The sequence below is a fragment of the Pempheris klunzingeri genome, chromosome 9, assembly GCF_042242105.1.
Source record: "Pempheris klunzingeri isolate RE-2024b chromosome 9, fPemKlu1.hap1, whole genome shotgun sequence".
NCBI lineage: Eukaryota > Metazoa > Chordata > Actinopteri > Acropomatiformes > Pempheridae > Pempheris > Pempheris klunzingeri.
The window spans coordinates 18,373,217-18,393,247 of NC_092020.1; the positions used below are offsets into that span (position 1 = coordinate 18,373,217).

The 20,031-nt window shown below is 38.7% G+C and overlaps 1 protein-coding gene across 1 annotated transcript in view; it reads right to left on the bottom strand.

The window, feature by feature from the left end:
* Positions 1–20,031, bottom strand: part of diaph2 (diaphanous-related formin 2) — a 352,442-nt gene that overhangs the window by 143,721 nt on the left and 188,690 nt on the right. Inside the window, exons 20-21 of the mRNA XM_070836524.1 lie at positions 14,541–14,642; positions 10,099–10,193 (exon numbers count right to left, since the gene is read on the bottom strand). Coding sequence (XP_070692625.1) covers positions 10,099–10,193; positions 14,541–14,642 — 197 coding nt within the window. The remainder of the gene's footprint in view (positions 1–10,098; positions 10,194–14,540; positions 14,643–20,031) is intronic.

The following is a 20,031-nucleotide window of genomic DNA, read 5'->3' on the forward strand; positions in this document are numbered from 1 at the left end:
CACAGGCTGTTGTAGTCTTACAGAATCTACACCCTGCCAAACTACACAAACACCTCAAATCTCACTATGAGCAAAGCTACGGTGACAGGATGACAGGCAACAAACTGAGTGTGACAGATTCTAAAATCGCATTAAGCTAAATGAGAAATACACTCTGAGAGAAAGACACAAACAGTGAGAGAGAGGAAAAAAAGGTTGAGAGATAGAGGGGGAGGGATTAATTTGAGTGTTGGGGCTGGGAAACCTGACAGACTTACTGTGACATTAAATTTGTCTTTTAGAAGGAAATATGGAGGAATTTCTTTAATATGCACACCTGAGCACTTACATTTACCATGAAAGGTGTGAAGCAGGATTATGAGGGAAATTAACAAGGCAAATGGAGGGTTCATATAGAGAAAGAAAACAGATAAATGCAGAGATAGAATTTGGTAAACAAAGAGACCAAGAGTAACACCTGAATCGGTTGTGAGGCCTCAGGATTTACACGTAAATATAATGTTTAAATGGTTAATCAGCAGGGAAAATGTTTTTGATTGTTAATGTGATTTATAATCATTTAATGATATCAACTTTGATAAAACAGTTTTACCTAATGCAAGATGATAAGCTATATGCTGAACATTTGTTAAGAGAAATAGGGGTGAACTTTACTCAACTGGATTGAACTTCTCTCTCATTTGTAAATATTCGTCCTTTACAATCATTGAGTCATCCAAATACAGCGCTGGTATATGATGAGACTGTCAATCAAATAAGAAGAGCGCTAGCATGCAAAACAGTAATAGAAATTAATTTGCTTGTGGAGTCTGCTGTCTGAGAGCGTCTCTGTGAGTGATGTGCCATCTGTCACAGAAACAAAGACACTGAATTGGAGAGTGAAAACAGAAAACAAATTTTACTCGGTTAAGAAAATACAGCACCCAGTGTGCCTGAGGAAAAGCTGCATGGACTCCGCCTAATCAAAATTTAACTGTTGTGCTGTATTGTGAATGAACTTGCCTGTGTTCACTGCATTTGCGTGTGTGTATGTGCGTGTGCACATGTGCTTTTAATCAATATTCAACCTGAGGACAGAGTACCTGGCCTGGACCCTGTGGCTAGAGATCAGCATTGTGGTGATGATCAGTGAAAAGTACATGTAGTACCTTGGGTCTTGGCCATCAATTTCTGAAGCTCATTTGATATTGCACCAAGCCAAGCCTTGCCTCTCTATCCCCTGCCTTCACTTTGTTTATTCAATACTTCTCCTCCTTTTCTGTCTTATTTTTCCAGCCCCACTAAATCAGCATAATGTATTTCACATTTCATTGTGAAATTAGCATTTGATGCAGAAGAGAGTTATGTGCCGCGTGCCAAAATACACCACAATTAAACCCAAGGGGGACCCCGTTTCTCCTGCTTAAGCTCTAATCCAACAGGCCCAATGCACAGCCATACTTATCGCCTTGCCCCACATGTGCACTTTTACACCATGCAAATGATGCCCAACAATGTGCCAGGCTGCTACAATCACCTGTTGTTAGAGCAGAGAACAAAGGCTGGCATGGGCACTGCCAGACCCTGCAGCCAATGGGCTACCACACGTAATGATGGGCCCATGCATATGGATGAGCATCGTGGTGATCTGGGTGATTGACAAGAGAGATAAACAATAATAACAAGCAAGGCTAGTGCGAAAGACTCCTATGAGACCTGGCGGAAAGGTTGTTGCCATGGCGAGGTGAAGAGAAGTAGTGCAAGGCCAAAAGCTGACAACGCGGGTGTTTACTGTCAGTGACAGTGTGTATTAGGATTTTATGTGGCAGACTACGTAATTTGCCATAATTTAGCAGGAAGGGAACAATATTATTATTTTATCCATAATATATATATATATATATATATATACACACATTCTCACATTTCACATAAAGTTTCTGTGAAATGTACAATGTGTATGTATTGTAGCCTTTTGGAACAGTCAATGTGTATGCTGTCAATTCATAGTATGAACTCATTGAATACTATTACTATTGATGATTAATATCACATTTCAAGAGCACATTTCATTCCCAGTTAGGTAAAGCATACATAAACGTTATTTGTTGGGGGAAGTATTAAGTCATGATATTACAGCCAAAGGAAAGAAGAACTCACAATAGCTGTATGTATATAATTGTCAGTATAGAGAAAATAAAAAAAAAAAGCTTTTTACTTTAGTGGAGGAGAAAATATGTACTGCATCAACACATGCAAAAGGGGGGTGCATGCAGCTCCTTCTGTTTCCATGTATATCACCACTTCAAACTCAAGGGTGAGGAATATGAAATATTTTTCCAAAACAGGTGTTGGCCTGACACATCAATATCTCCTTACATATGGTGTGACTATACATGCAACATACTGTGACACAAGCTCCTCGTTTACTAAATTGCTTTTGCAGCATTGTATCATTTTGGCTTTCAAATAGAGTTCAATGCTGAATCGGGATGTGCGAAAATTGGTTTAATATGTGGAACATTGTACTGCTCATTCTAAATCACAAAAGGAATACAAATGTTTGGTTAAAAGCGCTGGTATGTCAACCAGTGAGTACTCAAAATGATGTGCACACATTTACTCATGAAGACATGCTGAGTTTAAATCCAAGAGATGCTGGACACTTTTCTGCACTTCTTTGCTATTGTAACTAGTGCATTTGCACACAACATAGGGCAGTGCTAATTAGAAATGAATAGCGGTGGTGCAGTATTCGTCATTAGCATTTCCTTTTGAAAAGGAGATGGGGTAATATAAAATACATTGGCAGACATTAAACATTAAGAAGCCACTCTGATATTCCGAAAAACAAGCCCCGAGGGCCATATCATCCGCTGACGAGAGTTAGCTTACCACACGCACCAAAAACTGGGCGTGCTTAAACATTTAGTGATGACTCCCTAATTTCTAGCAGCTAGATCACATGGCATGTTCTGTAGGAGCTGCTCTGCAACAGCTACAAAACTAAGCTTAGTTTGTTTGAAATGAATCCCTCAATCTACATGTGTATTCATTTCTATGTTAATTTACTATTCTCTTCTCTCTCAATTTAGTTCAATCCAAAGGGCTTTATTGGCATGAAAGTTCCAATAACAGTGTTACCAAAGCATTAAGATACAATTTCTCCAAATATTTGTACAGTATACTATAAGTAATGTGAATATTGATAAGATTAATATGTATTATTCTCTTTCTTTTCATTCCTTCTTTCTCTCTCTCTCTCTCTGTTCCCAAATACATCAACACAAGAAAAATCGGACAAGCCTGTAGGCATTGACTGGATGTGACTAAATTCAAATCAATTAATTTAAATCAAGTTACGCACCTCTGCAGCAGAAGCCCGATTTGCTTACTGCTTAAATTTTCATGTAACTTTTGAATTTCAGTGGCCGAATTAAGCTGCCAACAGTAAATACAGCCCTTTATGCATTAGCTTTGATCCACTGAGGTCAATGTAGTGATGAGCTTTGATGTGACATGGTTAAATTAGAAATGTGCCATAATTGGACATCACAGGGACTCGCAACTGCTAAACTATATATACTGCATGAGGAAAAATGGCCTGCTTTTGCATGATGGAGGTAGAAAAGCTGATTAGACCTTAAAAAGCTTATATTTGCAGAGGGGGAAATGCTTTAGAAGAGGGCATGCTTTTAAGAATTTTGTAAACTGTGATCACAAACAGAAATTCCCCCAGATGCACAAATTAAGCAACTAGGGAATGCAAGGGTAGTCCAGCAGAAATATTGTACATAAAAATAAGAAAATAGTAGCAAGACAAAAGAAGACGATGCTTGAAGTGTGGACTTGCAAAGCATTAATCTAAAGTCCTGGAAACCAGTACCACTTAATCCCTCCTACTGTAAGTAAGAAATCTTCCTAACAACGCCTTTGGTTACAGTTCTCCCAGAAGTTGCAAAGCTTGTGTAATACAACAATAACAACATTGTCAGCTACTTGAACTTATTTAACCATTTTCCAGGGACCACTGACACAATGAAAAAGTAAGCAGATACACCTTAAAAATGTATCTCAGTTGGAACTTAATGAGAATGAATGACATATCAATGTATGATAATACAATAACAATACATTTTACACTATTTATATTATTTTCCACCTCCACTTTATGTTACTGTTGTTGTTAATTTAGTGTTGTTGCTTCTGTTGTTCATCTTCACCATTTTTCAATGTTATGGTGAAATGTACTCTTATAATAATGTGTTGCTGGACTACACATGAACATTGCTCTGCATCAGTGCTTCCCAACCCTGGTTCCCAGGCAGGAAACTGCCATGCACATTTTATGTTTACCTGATCCAACATACCTGACTCAAATGTTCATCATGTCATCATGTTCTGTAAAGGCCTGATAATGACTCATTCATTTGAATCAGTGTGTGTTGGAGCAGGGAAACATCTAAAATGGGGAGTTTTTCTTGGCCATAATCGCCTAGTTCCTGCTCGTGTAGGGATTCTTGGACATCTGGGTCTCTCTAAATCAATGTTGGGTATAAACTGGAGCTATAGATGAGCCCACAGGAAGAGGACTGGGAAAAACTGCTCTACATTACAACAAAAACAAAATTCTTTAAGTTAAAATCTGATGGCATTGCAATGACAAAATAATACTACGTAATAATAATAGTGATATGGCAATGAATAAATGTAATAACACGCCCCACAATTATGCTCTCAGCTTATGACACCATAACTTTGCCAATGAAATATTGTGAACCCCCTGCATATGCACCAGCTGATTACACAGTGAACCATTCAAGTTTAAAAGTGCTTATTTACAATCTGGTCATTGTTTGGCCTCCTTGTGTTCCATTGGCAGAAACTGCGAGGGCATGGTACCAGCTACCTTCATTATGCCTGTTAAGCCTTTGCCGGGTGACAAATAGGCTGTGAGGGACTTTTGGAAAAATTAAAACACCAAAGGACAGCCAACTTAAGCCAATAACAACGAGGTCATGGGCATAAACATGTCATGATTTAAACTATGTGAGAGAGGTAGTATAGACACTTAGCAAGGGTGCCACTAAAAAGAACTAGGGGGCGCTGGATCTCCTGTAGTGCCAAACAAAACACAATGCAAACTGGACCCTGAAGCCCAGAGTGCACATGCACTTTCCCTCACAAACAAGGTCTACAGAACCTTCCCTCGCTGCTTCTGTTACCAACCAACAATAGCAATGAATAGCTTTGTCAGCCTGTCAGCCTTTTAAAAGCACACCTTTGCCAAGCTTTCCGAGGCTTAATCTCTTTGCACTGAGCCAATGTTCATTATTTTCTTTCATTGCCCTCTTCATCTCATTGTTATACAGGGTATGGTGGTGAGGCGGCTCTAATGTCTTTTTGAATTTGATGAAGGTGACCTGATATACAAAAGTGACCTCTGTCCACTAGCACCATGAATATTGTAGGCAAATGAGATGGATAGAGAAAGAGTGAGAGAGAGATTGCATGCAAACGTGTGTGTGTCTGCTTGGACCTTACACACATTTACTGGTTGGATGATAAATGACAAAAATTGTCCAGGGACTAGAAGAGGTAACTGACACCATCTATCCATTTGCATGTACTGTACGTATGTTTGTACGCTGGGTGCATGGGGATGAAAATAAGTGTGGAATTGCAGGGATTCATATGAAGTCTGGATGAATGGGGAGAGCCAGGACTGTCTGCCAGCATTCAGGGATGTGTACATCATCTCTGAGGCGTTGATGGGCCCTAATGCAGAATAAGGAGAGCCAATCAACTCCTATCTATCCACTCTGCCAGGGTGACACATTGTAGGGGTACTTCAAGGCCAGCGCACAGCCACATTCTGCTGACAAATCATTACATTAGACGTGTCGACGGAGAAGGAAGATAATAAGATTGAGTTACAGAGTTTTAGATGCATTATGAGCACCTCTTGCTTCCTTGATTCCTTCCATTTTCACTATTCCTTCTATTTATCAATTCCCCGCTTGCTTGTCATTTGTCTTCGCAAAATAATGCCATGGCACAATTTGCAGATTTAAACTGAGCTGAATTTTGGAGAGTACTTTCTTCATGTATCAAGTGCTACAGGACCAATTAAAGCAAGCCATTGTTTATCAGAGCTCTTCATCAGTGTACATGAATATCGTAGAGCTTTGTGGAACTGCCAGGTAGAGTAGAATGAGGTATTTTTTCGAGTGTTCATTAACAGTCCGTTTAAAAAAATGATAAAAAAAAAGCTCAGTTAATTCAAAAAGCATGGATATCATAACAAAGGTATGTTTATTACCTCTGTTATAAACTATGAGTAATAATATTGAGCTACTGATAGTTGTATGTGTGTCAGTAAAGGTTTTTTTTTAAATCAAACTACTTATCATTAGGTCATGTTCCAATAATAAACCATTTTTGCTTGGCACAGCCTATTTTACAGCTATCAAAATCGTGAAGGGTAATTAACAACTAGAAGAGCACACTAACAGTTCAAAAATAGCTGATTACAGGCAACACAGGTTTCATCATGCATGTACCCTTTATTTAACTTTCTGTCTTTTCCTACTTTCAGCATTTCAATTCTATTATTTATCTGCTCTTACTTTAGGTACACACAATCACCCACACCTTCTAATATTAGCAACATGGTAAATGCATTTGCTTTTAGTATTGCCCAAGCTATGCAGATTCATCTTCCTACTCTGTATGTGTGTGCAGTTGTCCATGTGGATAAATGGTGATTGGCGTGTGGCTGAAAGTGGGTGGTGTAGAGTGATTAATCAGCATAATGAGTGTAGATGAGCACTGTGCAGATGGAGCCCACACTCAGGACTGTGTCACCCAGCAGGAGGTCTCTTAGCTCCCCTTCAGTGCTTCTGTATAGCTCTGACTGTATTTCTTAGGCATATGCCACTTGCTTCCTTGTTTAATTTGTGAGCTTATTTCTGCATGATTTTGTTCCATAATTATCTCTTATTTCAATAGGAATGTTGTCTAAGTATACAATCAATGACATTTTCATACAAATAAAAATGTGTGGTGTTACTTTTACTTTCCTTGCCAAATGGTACCTCACAATATTGGGTATGATACACATACATGTTTATGCTGTCCGCCAAACAGTTTTCAGTTTTTCTTCATGAGAAGCAAACACTTCCCTTGCATCTGTGTGGCATAATAAGTCTCATTACAGACCAGTTCCCTTGAAAGATAACAATTCATAGAAAAAAAAAATAAGGAAAACAGAGATTGGCCTTCAGTGATGACATAATAACCATAATCCATAATAACATGACAGCAAATTCAACATGTAATTTTGTCAATTTGAAAGTCATCCTCTTTCAAGGATCATATTGATACATTTTAAAATACTGCACAACAAATGACATCATGGTAGAGTAAAATCCATATTTTGTCTATAGGATCAAACCTATATGAAAGAGAATTTAAGTCACATGTTTAATGTGTTTAATGTCCTTGAATTAAACAATTGCAAATTCAGTTCTTCATTCTAAGAAATGAAGAACATATCAATATAATATGCATTGTTTCAATGTCTTCTAATCAAATTCTGATCCCTTAAACATCTTTTAATACGGATGCTAGAATGAAAACCAACAATATGACACAAAAAAGTTAGTCTATCTTTAAAGAGGCAAAATCATTAAGGATACAGCTTACGCTGCCACTTTTAAGTTTCTCAGAAGCCTTCATATGTATGTTCACAAGTTTATTCAAAGCAATACAGTGCAGTACGTACTAGGGCTGCAATAATTAGTCGATTAATCGATTTGTTGCCAAATTATTTTGATCGTCAATGAATCACTTTGAGACATTTTTTAAGAGAAAATGTCCAAATTCTCTGATTTCAGCTTCACAAATGTGAATATTTTCTGGTTTCTTCAGTCTACTGTCACAGTAAACTGAATATCTTTGGGTTATGGACACAAAAAAAGACATTTAAACATGTCACATTGGGCTTTGGGAAAAAGTGATGGAAATTTTTCACCATTTTCTGACATTTCATTGAACTAAATGATTCATCTGGAAAATCTAAAAGTAAGTTGCAGCCCTAGTATATACAAAAAACAACACACAAAAGGAAGGAAAAACAGATACGGTATATTGGAAGTAAATAACATTTTTCTTAGAACATTGTCCTAATTGTCCAGCCCAGGCTTTACTCTGCCTTTAGTATCGTTATCTAAACAGCAGTGACACACTTGGCAGATGTGGGCTCCTTCTGTAACGATAAGTTAACTCTGTTGGTACTCCTACCTCCCCCTGGATTTCGTGACATTAGTCTGGTTCCCTGTTGCTTATGCGGACTCACACACTTGCTCTCATGAGTCTTGTTGAGAATTCCACTTTTTTTTTTCTTTTTTTTTTTTAAATCAGCCTCATTGTCCTGATTTACATTTATTAAAAGAGGCAAACGGAAGAGGTAAGGACGACAACGGAAACTCTCACAAAAAGGTTCTCGCATGAGGAAACAAAAGCATCAATTTTCCCTGACCACCTGTCACGTCCCTGATACCATTTTAAACAGTGAACAAAAGAAACTTGAAGGTTACAGCGGATGCCTGTATCATAGTAACTGCATCACTGAGAAAATATGAGAATGGATGGCCTATTTTTTTCTTTCTTGTCTGAATTTATTTGTTAGGTTTGCCCATTATTTGTTGATCATAGTCTCTATCAGAATATTGGTTTAGTGCTTTGTCAGTGAAATTTCCAAACAGCCTTGAAAAATTGGACAAAGAGTTTCAACTATTCAAGTGCTGGCTGCTGACTTACAACCAAGCTACTGATACCAGCTAGCAGCGATGTGTCGGTCAAGGTCAGTTTAATGGTAGCCATGTGATCGGGGGTGGAGTTGTAATTTCCCCTGTAACTTAACCAGAATACTATAAACCAGTCCAACCATTTGTCTGGTGCAGTGTGCAACGAGGCCCTGTTGGGGACACAGCTACCCTGCTGGCCGATATATACTATTTCTAATTCGCTATGGAAAGACTGAAGGTTGAAAAAGGCCAGCACCTCAACTTCCTTTCTCCTCACCAAAGCTGTGGGGGGTCAGTCATCTCATAACGTACAGTCTGTACTTTCTGCCAGATTGCCAGTCAATTAAAGGTTATCAGAGCTCAAAATTATAGCCCTGCAGGGCAGCTCTCTAGATAGGCCCCATCTAAATATATATTGCCTCCTCACCTTTTACTAGTGTATGGGATCCAAGCAGTAGGGAGGAGGTGGATTAGCTCCAGTGCAAGTGTTTGTTGATAAGCCATGTGGGAAAGGACATATATATCAGTACAAAGGTTATATTTTTTTATTTATTTTTCCAAGGTAGGAAAGGCCTCTGGATGTCAGCTTGAAAGCTGCACTTGAAAGATGCCCAAATAAGAAAATGAATACAACATGAATCAGCCAATATTATATTGAAATCAAATCTTCTATTTGCGTTACACGTCTGAGGTCTACACCTTCTGCTTCTGATATAAAGCAGACACAAAGGACAATAGGACTTCTTTAGTGCCCTAAAATAAGGACAGTGTGAGGAATATTAGTGCAATTGAAGCTCACACTGTCCAGTGATAAACTTCCCCTCTGATGCACCAGCCCTGCTTTCAATTAATGTATTAGGAGGCAAGAAAAACACAAAATAAAATGAAAGCAAAAACAAGTAGCCTTTAGGAAGCTCATCAATTATGGTTTAAGACAAAAGCAAGAGGAAAGGAGGGTGGAGTTGGGGAGACTTTGCCAAGACTTGTCCTTCATCATCCATTATAAGAAGATGAATGGGGGGTCTCCATGGTCCACATGAGAATGAGGAGACTGGCTTGTGCCAAAAACAGACCATACCAGGTTTAAAATGGGGTCGCCAAGCTATTCACCAGACACTGAAATTTAAAAATTATCTGTTCACGTGAACATGCAGACAGAGTCTCTCTCTCTCTTTCTCTCACATTTTTCAGAGGGTAAAAATAAGTGTGTGCACGTGTGTGGGTGCGTGCTTGTGTGGTTGTGTGTGTGTGTGTGTGTTTGTGAGAGTGACTGAAAAAACAAACACACCACACTGAACATCAGTCTTACCTGGATGAGTGATTCGCTCAGTCTTTCCTCGTCTACCTCCAGCACAATGTCCCGGATCTCTTCATAAGGCAGGCGGAATGAGCCCAAGAAAATTGCTGTTGTGATGGAGAGAGAAGAGAGTCATTTCCTCTCCTTTTTTTTTTTTTATTAGACCGCGGGGTTCAAAGAGACATTTCAGCACTCATCGCTCCTCAGACAAAATGACCACAGACCTAACTTGTCAACTGGAAAAACTAATACACTTTCTGCCCCTCAACAGGATACTTTGTGTCACCCTGACAAAACTTGGAAAGGAAAACATCAAAATTTACCAGATATGAACGAAAAGCACCAAAGTAATACAATTTATTCCCAATAATTAATAAAAAGTGGCCAATAACCATAGCAAAAAACAATAGCAATATAGTTATTGTTACAGTAGTATTAGTTGTGCTCATTGTAGCAAGTGGTGTCATCTATGAAGGCAACCAAGACATGGTTTTGTTTAGAAGGATACAAAGAAGTACACTGAATTTGCCTCGGGAGACACACTAGAGGGTGTTTCACTCTCCAGGTGGGTAGCCTACAGTGGAAATTGGAGCTGATGGTGTATCCAGGTGGAAGTCACAGGTGGAGGTTTGGTAATGAGTTGGAGGAGAGTTACTCAACAGCTGCTATACTGCTACAGCAGTGGGACCTGATGTCTGTATTTGAAGCGCGGAGGGGTATTGCATCCTCTTTTTTTTTCAGAGTCTGTTACTGTTTATTACACAACTATTACTATTAAACTATTTACTGCCTTTACTTACTTTGTAGTTGTGGCATATCATTCATTTAGGTTTAGTCACTTATCATTAACCTTTTTGGCCTCACTTGGCTTTTGTGACTCAGAGCATTGGCTGATTAGAATAATACTTTTCTATATTATGTCCTTAGTTGATTTCTTTTTAATAATTAGCATGACATTTCCCAGATTGGAGTGTTTTTTGTCACCCTTATTTCTTGTCCTTAAGCTATACATTTACCAATGTATCTTAAACATGTCCTATATATCCTCCTAATATTTAATCAACAGCTGGATGTAAGGTTCCCTTAGGGGTGGGCTGTCATAAGTTATCATGGGATATATTGCAAATTACAAAGTCAAGTTGATACACACAAGGTAGAAAAGGCAGGTTAAGAGTGACAGGCAGAAAATCCCACTTTTGTTGCCATTTTCAGCAGTTGAGTTTTTGACCTTGCTGTATGGTATCAGTCATGGGTGTGGTCAACATGCACCTGTTTGATTATTTCCTGGCTCTAGACTAATCTAACTGTGCCAAAATGAGCAAAGTGGTGCCAGTGGAGGTGTGTGAATACAGCACTTTCCAATTTTGGGAAACACTTTGGTAAACAAACTGCACCTGCACATCCACCCACCAAGTTCAGTTCTTAGATGTTGCTCAGGTGCACTGAGCTATATTTGGGGATTTAGTTGCTGGAGATGCACAGAGGGCCAGTCCACAGTAGGGCTGTCTGACCAAGAGTGATCAATAATCACTCCAAACAAATAGAAATGTTCTCCTTAAAAGTTTCCATACTCCCACCATTTGAATCAGAATACACAAAAGAAGTGTTACATTTCATGAACTGTTTCTTCATTTACAGATTGTGGCTGAGATGGCTTTCTACCTTTTTAAACAGTTGCTACCCTGCACACAAGCTGTGAGATGCAGTTGTTCTCCACAGTTGCAGCACAGAGATGTTTGTGAAGTTGAGGATGAATTGGAAACCTACTGCTTTTGTTATGGAGATCGTTTAAAATAACACAATTATCCCTCTATCTCTATGATTTGAGTTCTTCAACAACCACATTCTATCAAAAATGAATGCACAACAGTACAGAAAAGCATTTGTATTGGATTTTTTTTCCCCTATAGACTCAAGTGTAACATCCCTCCGTGTCTGCCAGTTGCATGTATGATTGGTTTGCTTCCTGGATCAGGTGCCAATGAGCAGAATTGGGAAAGACATCAGAGAACTGCCTACACTTAAGTAAATCGGGCCTCAGCCTATTTAACTGGCTTCATCTCTAACCTCTCTCCTCTCTCTTCCTCCCAGGTCTCCACCCTTCGGTTTAGTTACAGTTTTGTGTTTTGTTTGCACCCACTGCACAACTCACTCGTCCTTACTGACCTACCTGATTAAGATAATTACTTTTTTTATTTTAATTTGTGATATATGCATATGTGATTCTATTTCAAACTTAAAAGAAAGTAAACTTTTCTGCTTGGTTTATACTTGCTCATACAGTATTCTTTCAGTTTTAAACATGTTACAACTTCTGATGAAGCTTGATTTCACAGGGCATACATCTGGCCAAACTTCTCAGGCAGCATCGTTTTCTGAACTTCTGAACATTTTAAACCTGTAGTATATCAAAGTGATTGTTTTATTAAAGATTGAAGAAGAAGGCTTATACACAATATGATATAAAATTCTGAAAATGTCCAATCTGCCTTCTGCTTTTGCTTTAGCACACATACTTTCCAAGGCTAAACTACAAATGATTTATTGACTGCTGATTATTAAAATGCATTTTTCATTTGGTCTGCATTCAATAATAGGCCACAATTTAATTGTACAACTGAAGAATAGGTTGCCCTCAAAACCAAGGCTCTTGTTACTGTACTTAGCTCTGTGCTCTATGCTGGATCAAGTAATTTAAGCTGAATCATGTCCTGTCTCTCAGGTTTAAAGCGTTGGATGTACAATTTTCACTTACTTAAAGAGTCTAAATCCTCTCATTTTACTCAAGTCTTCTTGCACTTCACTTTCCTTTTACTCACAACTACTTGTTCCCTAATATAAAAAAAAACATCTACAATTTTGGTCTGATTATAGCCAACAGACTATTGTAATGCATTTATCCCCATAGTCAAAATAGATTCCTTTTGTTCACTGCAAGTGTATTCTAGTATTCTATGCTTGCATATTATTTCATTTCAACAACTGTAACTTATTCAGGGCTTAGCCACAAGTCAAACCTCACCTGAGGCTCACAGTAAAAGCTGTGAGTAGGTTTTTAGAAAGAAAGACAGTGGTATGCATAATCAGATAATCAGAGAACACGTAATGGGGCACTGACGTCGCAATCATTCATCTTGTCCAGCTACCCATTCTAGTTACTGAACCGTCAATACTAACACACATCAAAATTGAAAAGGGAGCTTAGATGGGTTCCACAGTGGCATTGAATATGATCTATGACGCTGTAGTATGTGACAAGGCGACTCAGGGGAGCTGTGTTGCTGTGTGGGACCACATGCCTCCCACCCATTGCAATTCTGGAGGTGAGATTTTCAACACTTGTTTTTGCTTCCTGCCAAATTCAAAGCCCATCTGCTGGGGCTGTAATCAAAGATGGCAGTGACACCTATCAACATTGTCACAGCCCATAAACATGTGCAATGACATGCGCACACTGGTGCATACTCAAATGTGCTCTCACGTGCGCATGCACACACACATAGTAACACACGTGCACACTTCTCTGTGTCATCCTTGTGTTCATGCCACGTGAACCCCTGACATCCGACCCCAATACTTTGCCCGTTGGGCTACTCATGAGAATGCACATATAAATGTTTGCGCTTTTGGATGCACATGCATCCCTTCGCTTATTTTGATACTCCAGTTTGCTTCTATTATATTAATTGCAGTCTATAGTATGCCATCGCATACCCCTCTACTTATACTTTAAAGAAGGAAGGTAAGAATAATGTGGATAAACAAAGAGGGTGGAGTAACATGTAATCTTTGCATTTGACAAGTATATTTCATGATGTGTTATCATCTATAAGGGATACCAAGGCTGCAGATGAAACAATAATATGTACAGATTTTATGAATATGGGATCAAGGAGGTTCATATGGAAGAGTGAAGGTGCAGGGGTTCAGCTTTTAGTGAAGTTTTAAGGTTTTTGTACGCCATTTGCATGTAACTTGAAATTATCCACAACCACTAGACCTTTCCATTCACCACAACAAAATGCAGCATGGAAGGTGAGGTAAGTATTGTACCCCAGCGTCAATAAAACATTTTGTCAACTTAGGCCCCAGGGGATTTAAAACACCTTCATGTGGCTTGAGTGCTCAGTCCTGATAGGAATTTGGTACACACATGACTACAAACAGTGAGCTTGAACACAAACTATATGCACTTGTAGTGACCGCAAAACATCTTCCAAGAAAAGTTCCCCAAAATGCTCATTAAAAGCACAAATCACTGTTAAGGGATTTCTACCAAAGGCTTTGTTGAGCTATTAACATGGGTATGAAAATGCCTAGGATGTCATGGAAAATACATTACTTAAATACTTCTGACATAAATGGTCATGTTTAAAAAGAATATAGTGCTTCATGAAGAAATGGTGTTGAACAGGTGGTTATTGTGCATTCAAAAAAGAACTGTATATACTTACAGAGATTCTGTGCAGTCTTGGCATCCAAGATGCGAAGTTCTTTCGCTTTTTTCTTGAATTGAGTCATTCTGTCGTCAGTCTCATCTTTTATGTCTTTTTTCACTGTAGGGACAAAAAAAAAACAATAAATAACCAATATTTTCCGAATTCAATGTTGGCATTTTGGACATTATATGCGATGTAGCAAGACTGTACAGCACGCTATTTAATCAAAATGTGACACTGAGTACTTTCAGCACTGAATAAAAACAAGAACTAAATGACATTTAAAAAAAAAAAAACATTTCAACATTTCCCACACAAAAGTGAAAATGATTTACATATTTTAGAATGCAAATACATTTATGCATATTAAAACATAAGCTGACAGGCAAGATGGGTAAGATGGCAACAGATGGCATATACCAATTAAAAACAAAAAAACATTTTGGTTGCATATTGCTCTTCTCTTATTAAAAGGCAAAAACAAACCAGCTATTATTTGAGCTACTACTGCTGAAATATTTGGTAGGTTATTTAACTGATCAACTCCATGATGCAACTTACACTCAGTGCTTTAATTTCAAATAATAGACAAAATATAATGTATCACAGTGCAAAATGGGCAGATACATCATATATCATGATACATCATGTTTCCTCTTACCACAACGTCAAAATAAGCTAAAACACAACTTTGTGGCTCAGCGGGTTAAAATTCATTGTTCATTGTTAACATGATGCTAGAACTACATGATGCGCAATATCATCAGCTGTAGCATCAGAACACAGTCTTGAGAATGACTCCCCCCCCCCCGTCTTCATTTGTTTGCGTGTGCCAACATTTCTGTCATTGTGACAGTGGGTAGATGGTTGATAAGCACAGCTCCTTCCCTCAGGGCATGTCTGTCAACTTGCAAGAGCCAAGGAGATAATTGCATTACCCCCTACAATCCAGACAATGGCATTAAGTCTCTGTTACATGACTGAACACAAAAGACAAATTTGTCCGAGAATGAAGAGACCTTTGTTTTCATAATAGAGACATTATAGAGTCCACGCTCTGGGGAAACACCACATGTCAGTGTGTATTATTCATCACTTACACTTCAATAACACCAAGTTGTAAAAACATAGGTGACCAAGGAAAGAGCAAAAGGTCATTTTAAACTGGAATTACAGTACTGGCGAAGGGTGAATGAGAATGTTTCACGGCACAGCAGGAATATAAAAAGGAAGATACCTCAGACCCTTCCCTCTCCTCCCAATTGCTTATGGGAGAGGCAGCACACTTTGTTGCTAATCATCACAACTGCTCTGTTTAAGCCCAAGGTGGGAGTCTCTCAGGAAATCTAGAACAAACAATCTGCTCCCCTAACTCTGGCTTGCATATTTGAAGAAACAATCAAAGAGGCAACATCTCCTGGGCAGCCAAAAGAAGCAATGCTAAAGGCAAACTGTCAACACATGACATCAGGGATGCAGTTGTTTACTGTATTAAGTAGCGTTAAAAAGGGTGCAAGTATGTACCAATGCTACATACAGGATTATGGTTTGATTTTCTGTCAACATCTGAGGATGTTCCTCAGAGAGAGACAAGACTTCAGAAGTCTCTTGGACCACGATGCACAATAGGCTGTATCACCTTTAAACTTGTTCTTTTTGTTAAAGTAACATGGTGAAAGGCATAAGTTTAGAATTTATAAATACATTTAGGTAGGAGTTGCTAGCCAATAATATTAGGTGATGGTGTTTTAACAGTAGCCAGCCGTTCAATCTTTGTCAGGATTAGGACTTGATTACCACTTATGAGCATTAACGACTCTTCAAATAAATTCATTCTTGGATCTACAATAGGTGGAGAAATACAAAACATCTATTTTGACCTGACAAAGGCAAAGTCAAGATAATTTCCAATTAAAGTGGCACTTGGCAACTCAGTGGGAATGAATGAGCATGAAACTAGTAAAAAAAATGATGTCAACACAGTTCGTCAACTACTTATTGTTGTAATGTAAATGACTCTCTGGTTTAAAATGAAAAATAAATAAACAAAGAAAAGAAAATAAACCCAATTTCCAGGGTTGGGCTTTTTGATACCTTCAATTTTACAAGACTCATGTTTTAGTGTTTTAGTGTCCACAATTTTCAATCAGAAATCCTACAAACTCAACAAACAAGACTGACACAAAATAAATATTAATCACTCCATAAATAAATGACCACAACATTACAGCCACACTATTTTTTTATTATTTATTTAAGTAACTAGTGAGGCCCCAGGAATCATGCTGGATTTCTTATGTGGGACCAACCTTGGACAAAGAAACTGGAGAGCCAGCAAAAATAAAACATGAGGAAACAATGATCTCCCTTAGAGAATGGCTCACAGACAGAGGGCAAATTAAACTGAGAGGGGGAATTTGGCTGCTTTTTGTACTAAATTGTTCACTTAAACCTCCTTTCTCTTTTCTCTTCTGCCACTTGAATCTCTCACCCAGGTACCTTACACTCTCAGTAGGGTGCTCTTTGTCAGTGCCTTAGCTGTCTTCCCCCTCACCCCCAGGGCTCCATGCTATATCAAATTAAACAGAAAAACAGTCTTTAATAATCTGAAACAGGCATATTCCTTTCTAATGCCATCCTATACAGCTCAGAGCTCTCCCGCTGGGCACTGACTAGTGGCATCAGTTGGCTGATTTCTGCTACAGTATTTGCTGGCTGACTCAATTATGCCACATGTCACATGTTTCCTCTGAGCACTGCATGTGGACTGATGGGCCCTGGAGGGCTTGCACACATTCGAGCTGTCACACTAGTTGGAGTCCCAGGTGTGTGGCGAAGATGACTATAGGTGGCATATTTCAACCAGATGGTTGGCCACAACAATAAAGCAAGTTTCATAAATGTCTCCAACATAAGTTTGGAGGTAGTTACTAAAAATCCCACCCTCCACGTTGCAATAAGTCAAGTTAGACTTAGACAAAAGTTTTTGTTTATATTCTCATTCAAAAGCGACTTTGGGAATGTATGTCTATCTAAAAGTTTTTCTGCCAAGAAAGCTTAACCTGTCAAACAGTTTAGGTCCATAACAGCTGATCATATTCCTTGCCAACATTTAAACGTGTTTTACTAGTTGCCCAGTGGCTAAAATGTAATACTCTGACAACAATACCATCCCTCATACACAAATTTATATTTGTTAATGGAATCTCCCAAGCAATCACTCAGTAAAGAGACATTTGTGATGGGCCCAATGTGGGAGGGTTTCTTGGCAGCTCACTTGTTTCGTAGAAGCCATTGCGTACAATAGTCACATAGAGATATATTATTTCTGTATAAGGCTGTCAAATGAATACATAGTGGTTACTACAACATAACACTAGCAGCACAATCATTTATTAATTGTTGTTGGGTGGAAAAAGGTGAGAGGTCATGATTGGGATGTGTTTTTATCTGGACAAACTTAGTCTATGAAAGACTGGAGACAATCTGTTGAAATATGAACAATGCTTTTTAAACTTTGCACCCAGTGTATTATGTAGCACTCAACTTTGGCATAGCTCTATTTTTGGGCCGGATGGTCCTCTACGGGAAATAATAGGGTCAAATGCTTTTGACTTGATATTGGCCATGTACGTTTGAGAAGAGAAATGTACCAATGAGTTATATGTTGTTGGTATTTCACATCGATTTTTTTGTAATATATTAACACACAAGGGTGAAGATCTTTGAGAAGACTGTCAAGGAGGAAGTGTTTCAAGATCATGTTTAAAAAAAACACATGAAAGATTCACTGGAGCCAACATAACCACATGAAGAGAAGTCTCTGGTGAGTCTCTGTTACACATTCCATTAGCTGAGGGGGAGTTCAAACTTGATCTGTGCCAAAAGGAGTCACCAAATTGATAGAAGTTCCATTGTAAAAATACATGAATGTTTGAGCAATAACAGATTTAGCGTATTAGAGTTGACTTGGCATCCATGTTAAGCCTTCTCTGTGGGCCTTGGACTGAGGTATGCCCTTGGGAAGCTCTGTGATAACAAGAGTTCTCCAGCACTTGGACATCCAGTCTGTTTGCTGGCCCAGAATCACCATCCTGGTTGCCTTCCATGTGATATCTCCCTCAAGACATCCATAAAACCCAGGGTATTACAAAGCTAAACACTACCACATGTTCACTTCCGGACACAGACCATCCAACTGAGCCCCGCCACCAGACACCATAAAATGAACGGGCCTTGAAAAGAAATAAAAGAAACTGCAGATGACAGGTCTTCAACAAACATATTTACAGTAAAGGCAAAGCAACACAGAGTGGAACAGACAATGTAGAGTCTGGTCCTCTACGAGGCAATTTATTCCCTCAAATGTGCAATCTGCCTGCAAACATGTGCCCTGTCCTCCATCTCAGGGACTCACACTGAGGATTGAGCTGCTGGAGAGCTGCCAGCCTGTCTAAAGGAGATGGATTCTTAGGAAAAGTCACTGGCCTCAGCCGTGCCACAGATATACGAATTGACACACACACACACAGACACACACATGTATATATATATATATATATATATATATACACATACATACACATACACATACATTCTGAATCCTTTCAAGTTCAGTGTCTCGGTATGAGAAAACATATAACACATATTAAGGTATTAAGGGGCAAAACATAGTGAACAAAGGCATTGCTGAATGACTACTGGCAAGATAAAGATTTGAGACATGAGAAGGTAAAAAAGTGCCTGGCCCAGTCATAGCTGGAATAATGAGTGAGACCTTCAAAAATAGAGCACGCTCAAGATCTGAACGTACCAATTGACCAGTGAAATCCAGCTGTGACCAATTTCTTCCACTGACTAAGGGTAAACAGAGGTCTCTTTCTCAACCCCAAGGCCAATTTGCTGTGTGGATACACACCTCTCTTTCCATTCCTCCTGCTATCTTGGATCTCAAAAGCATGCTCCCACTCACAAAAAGGCAATCCCTCTCCCTTTGACTCGAAAACTTGAAATAATTTCTTTTACTTTCAGCTTGGCAAACCTGCATTGATTATATATACACCAAAACAGAATACAAAAGTCTACAAATTCAATATGAATGAGACATAACAACAGGCTGTAGTGACAAGTGCCTGATAACACATGGTATTTCAGTGGATATACAGTAATAATAAAACATTCATAATAAAAAAATGTTTGACTGTGAAATGAATAAATATCTGTTTCAGCAACTTTAACAACTTTAAGTTATTTCTGTAAGTATTTTGTTTTGGGTTTTTTTTACGCTTTGTCTGGCTTTAACCTTGACAGCAAGAATGCTGAAGCTATTTCTTTTAGCTGTCCTCAGCTCAAGGTGAACCATTACAGTGGAGCTGCAGTTTGGGGGGTGGAGCTATCAACCACGCAATCATCATCAAGCCTAATGATAACAAGGAGTGTGGGGAAGTGGCTGATAATGATAATGATGATGGAAACTGTGGATAGTGTGCTAAGTTTGAGTGCATGC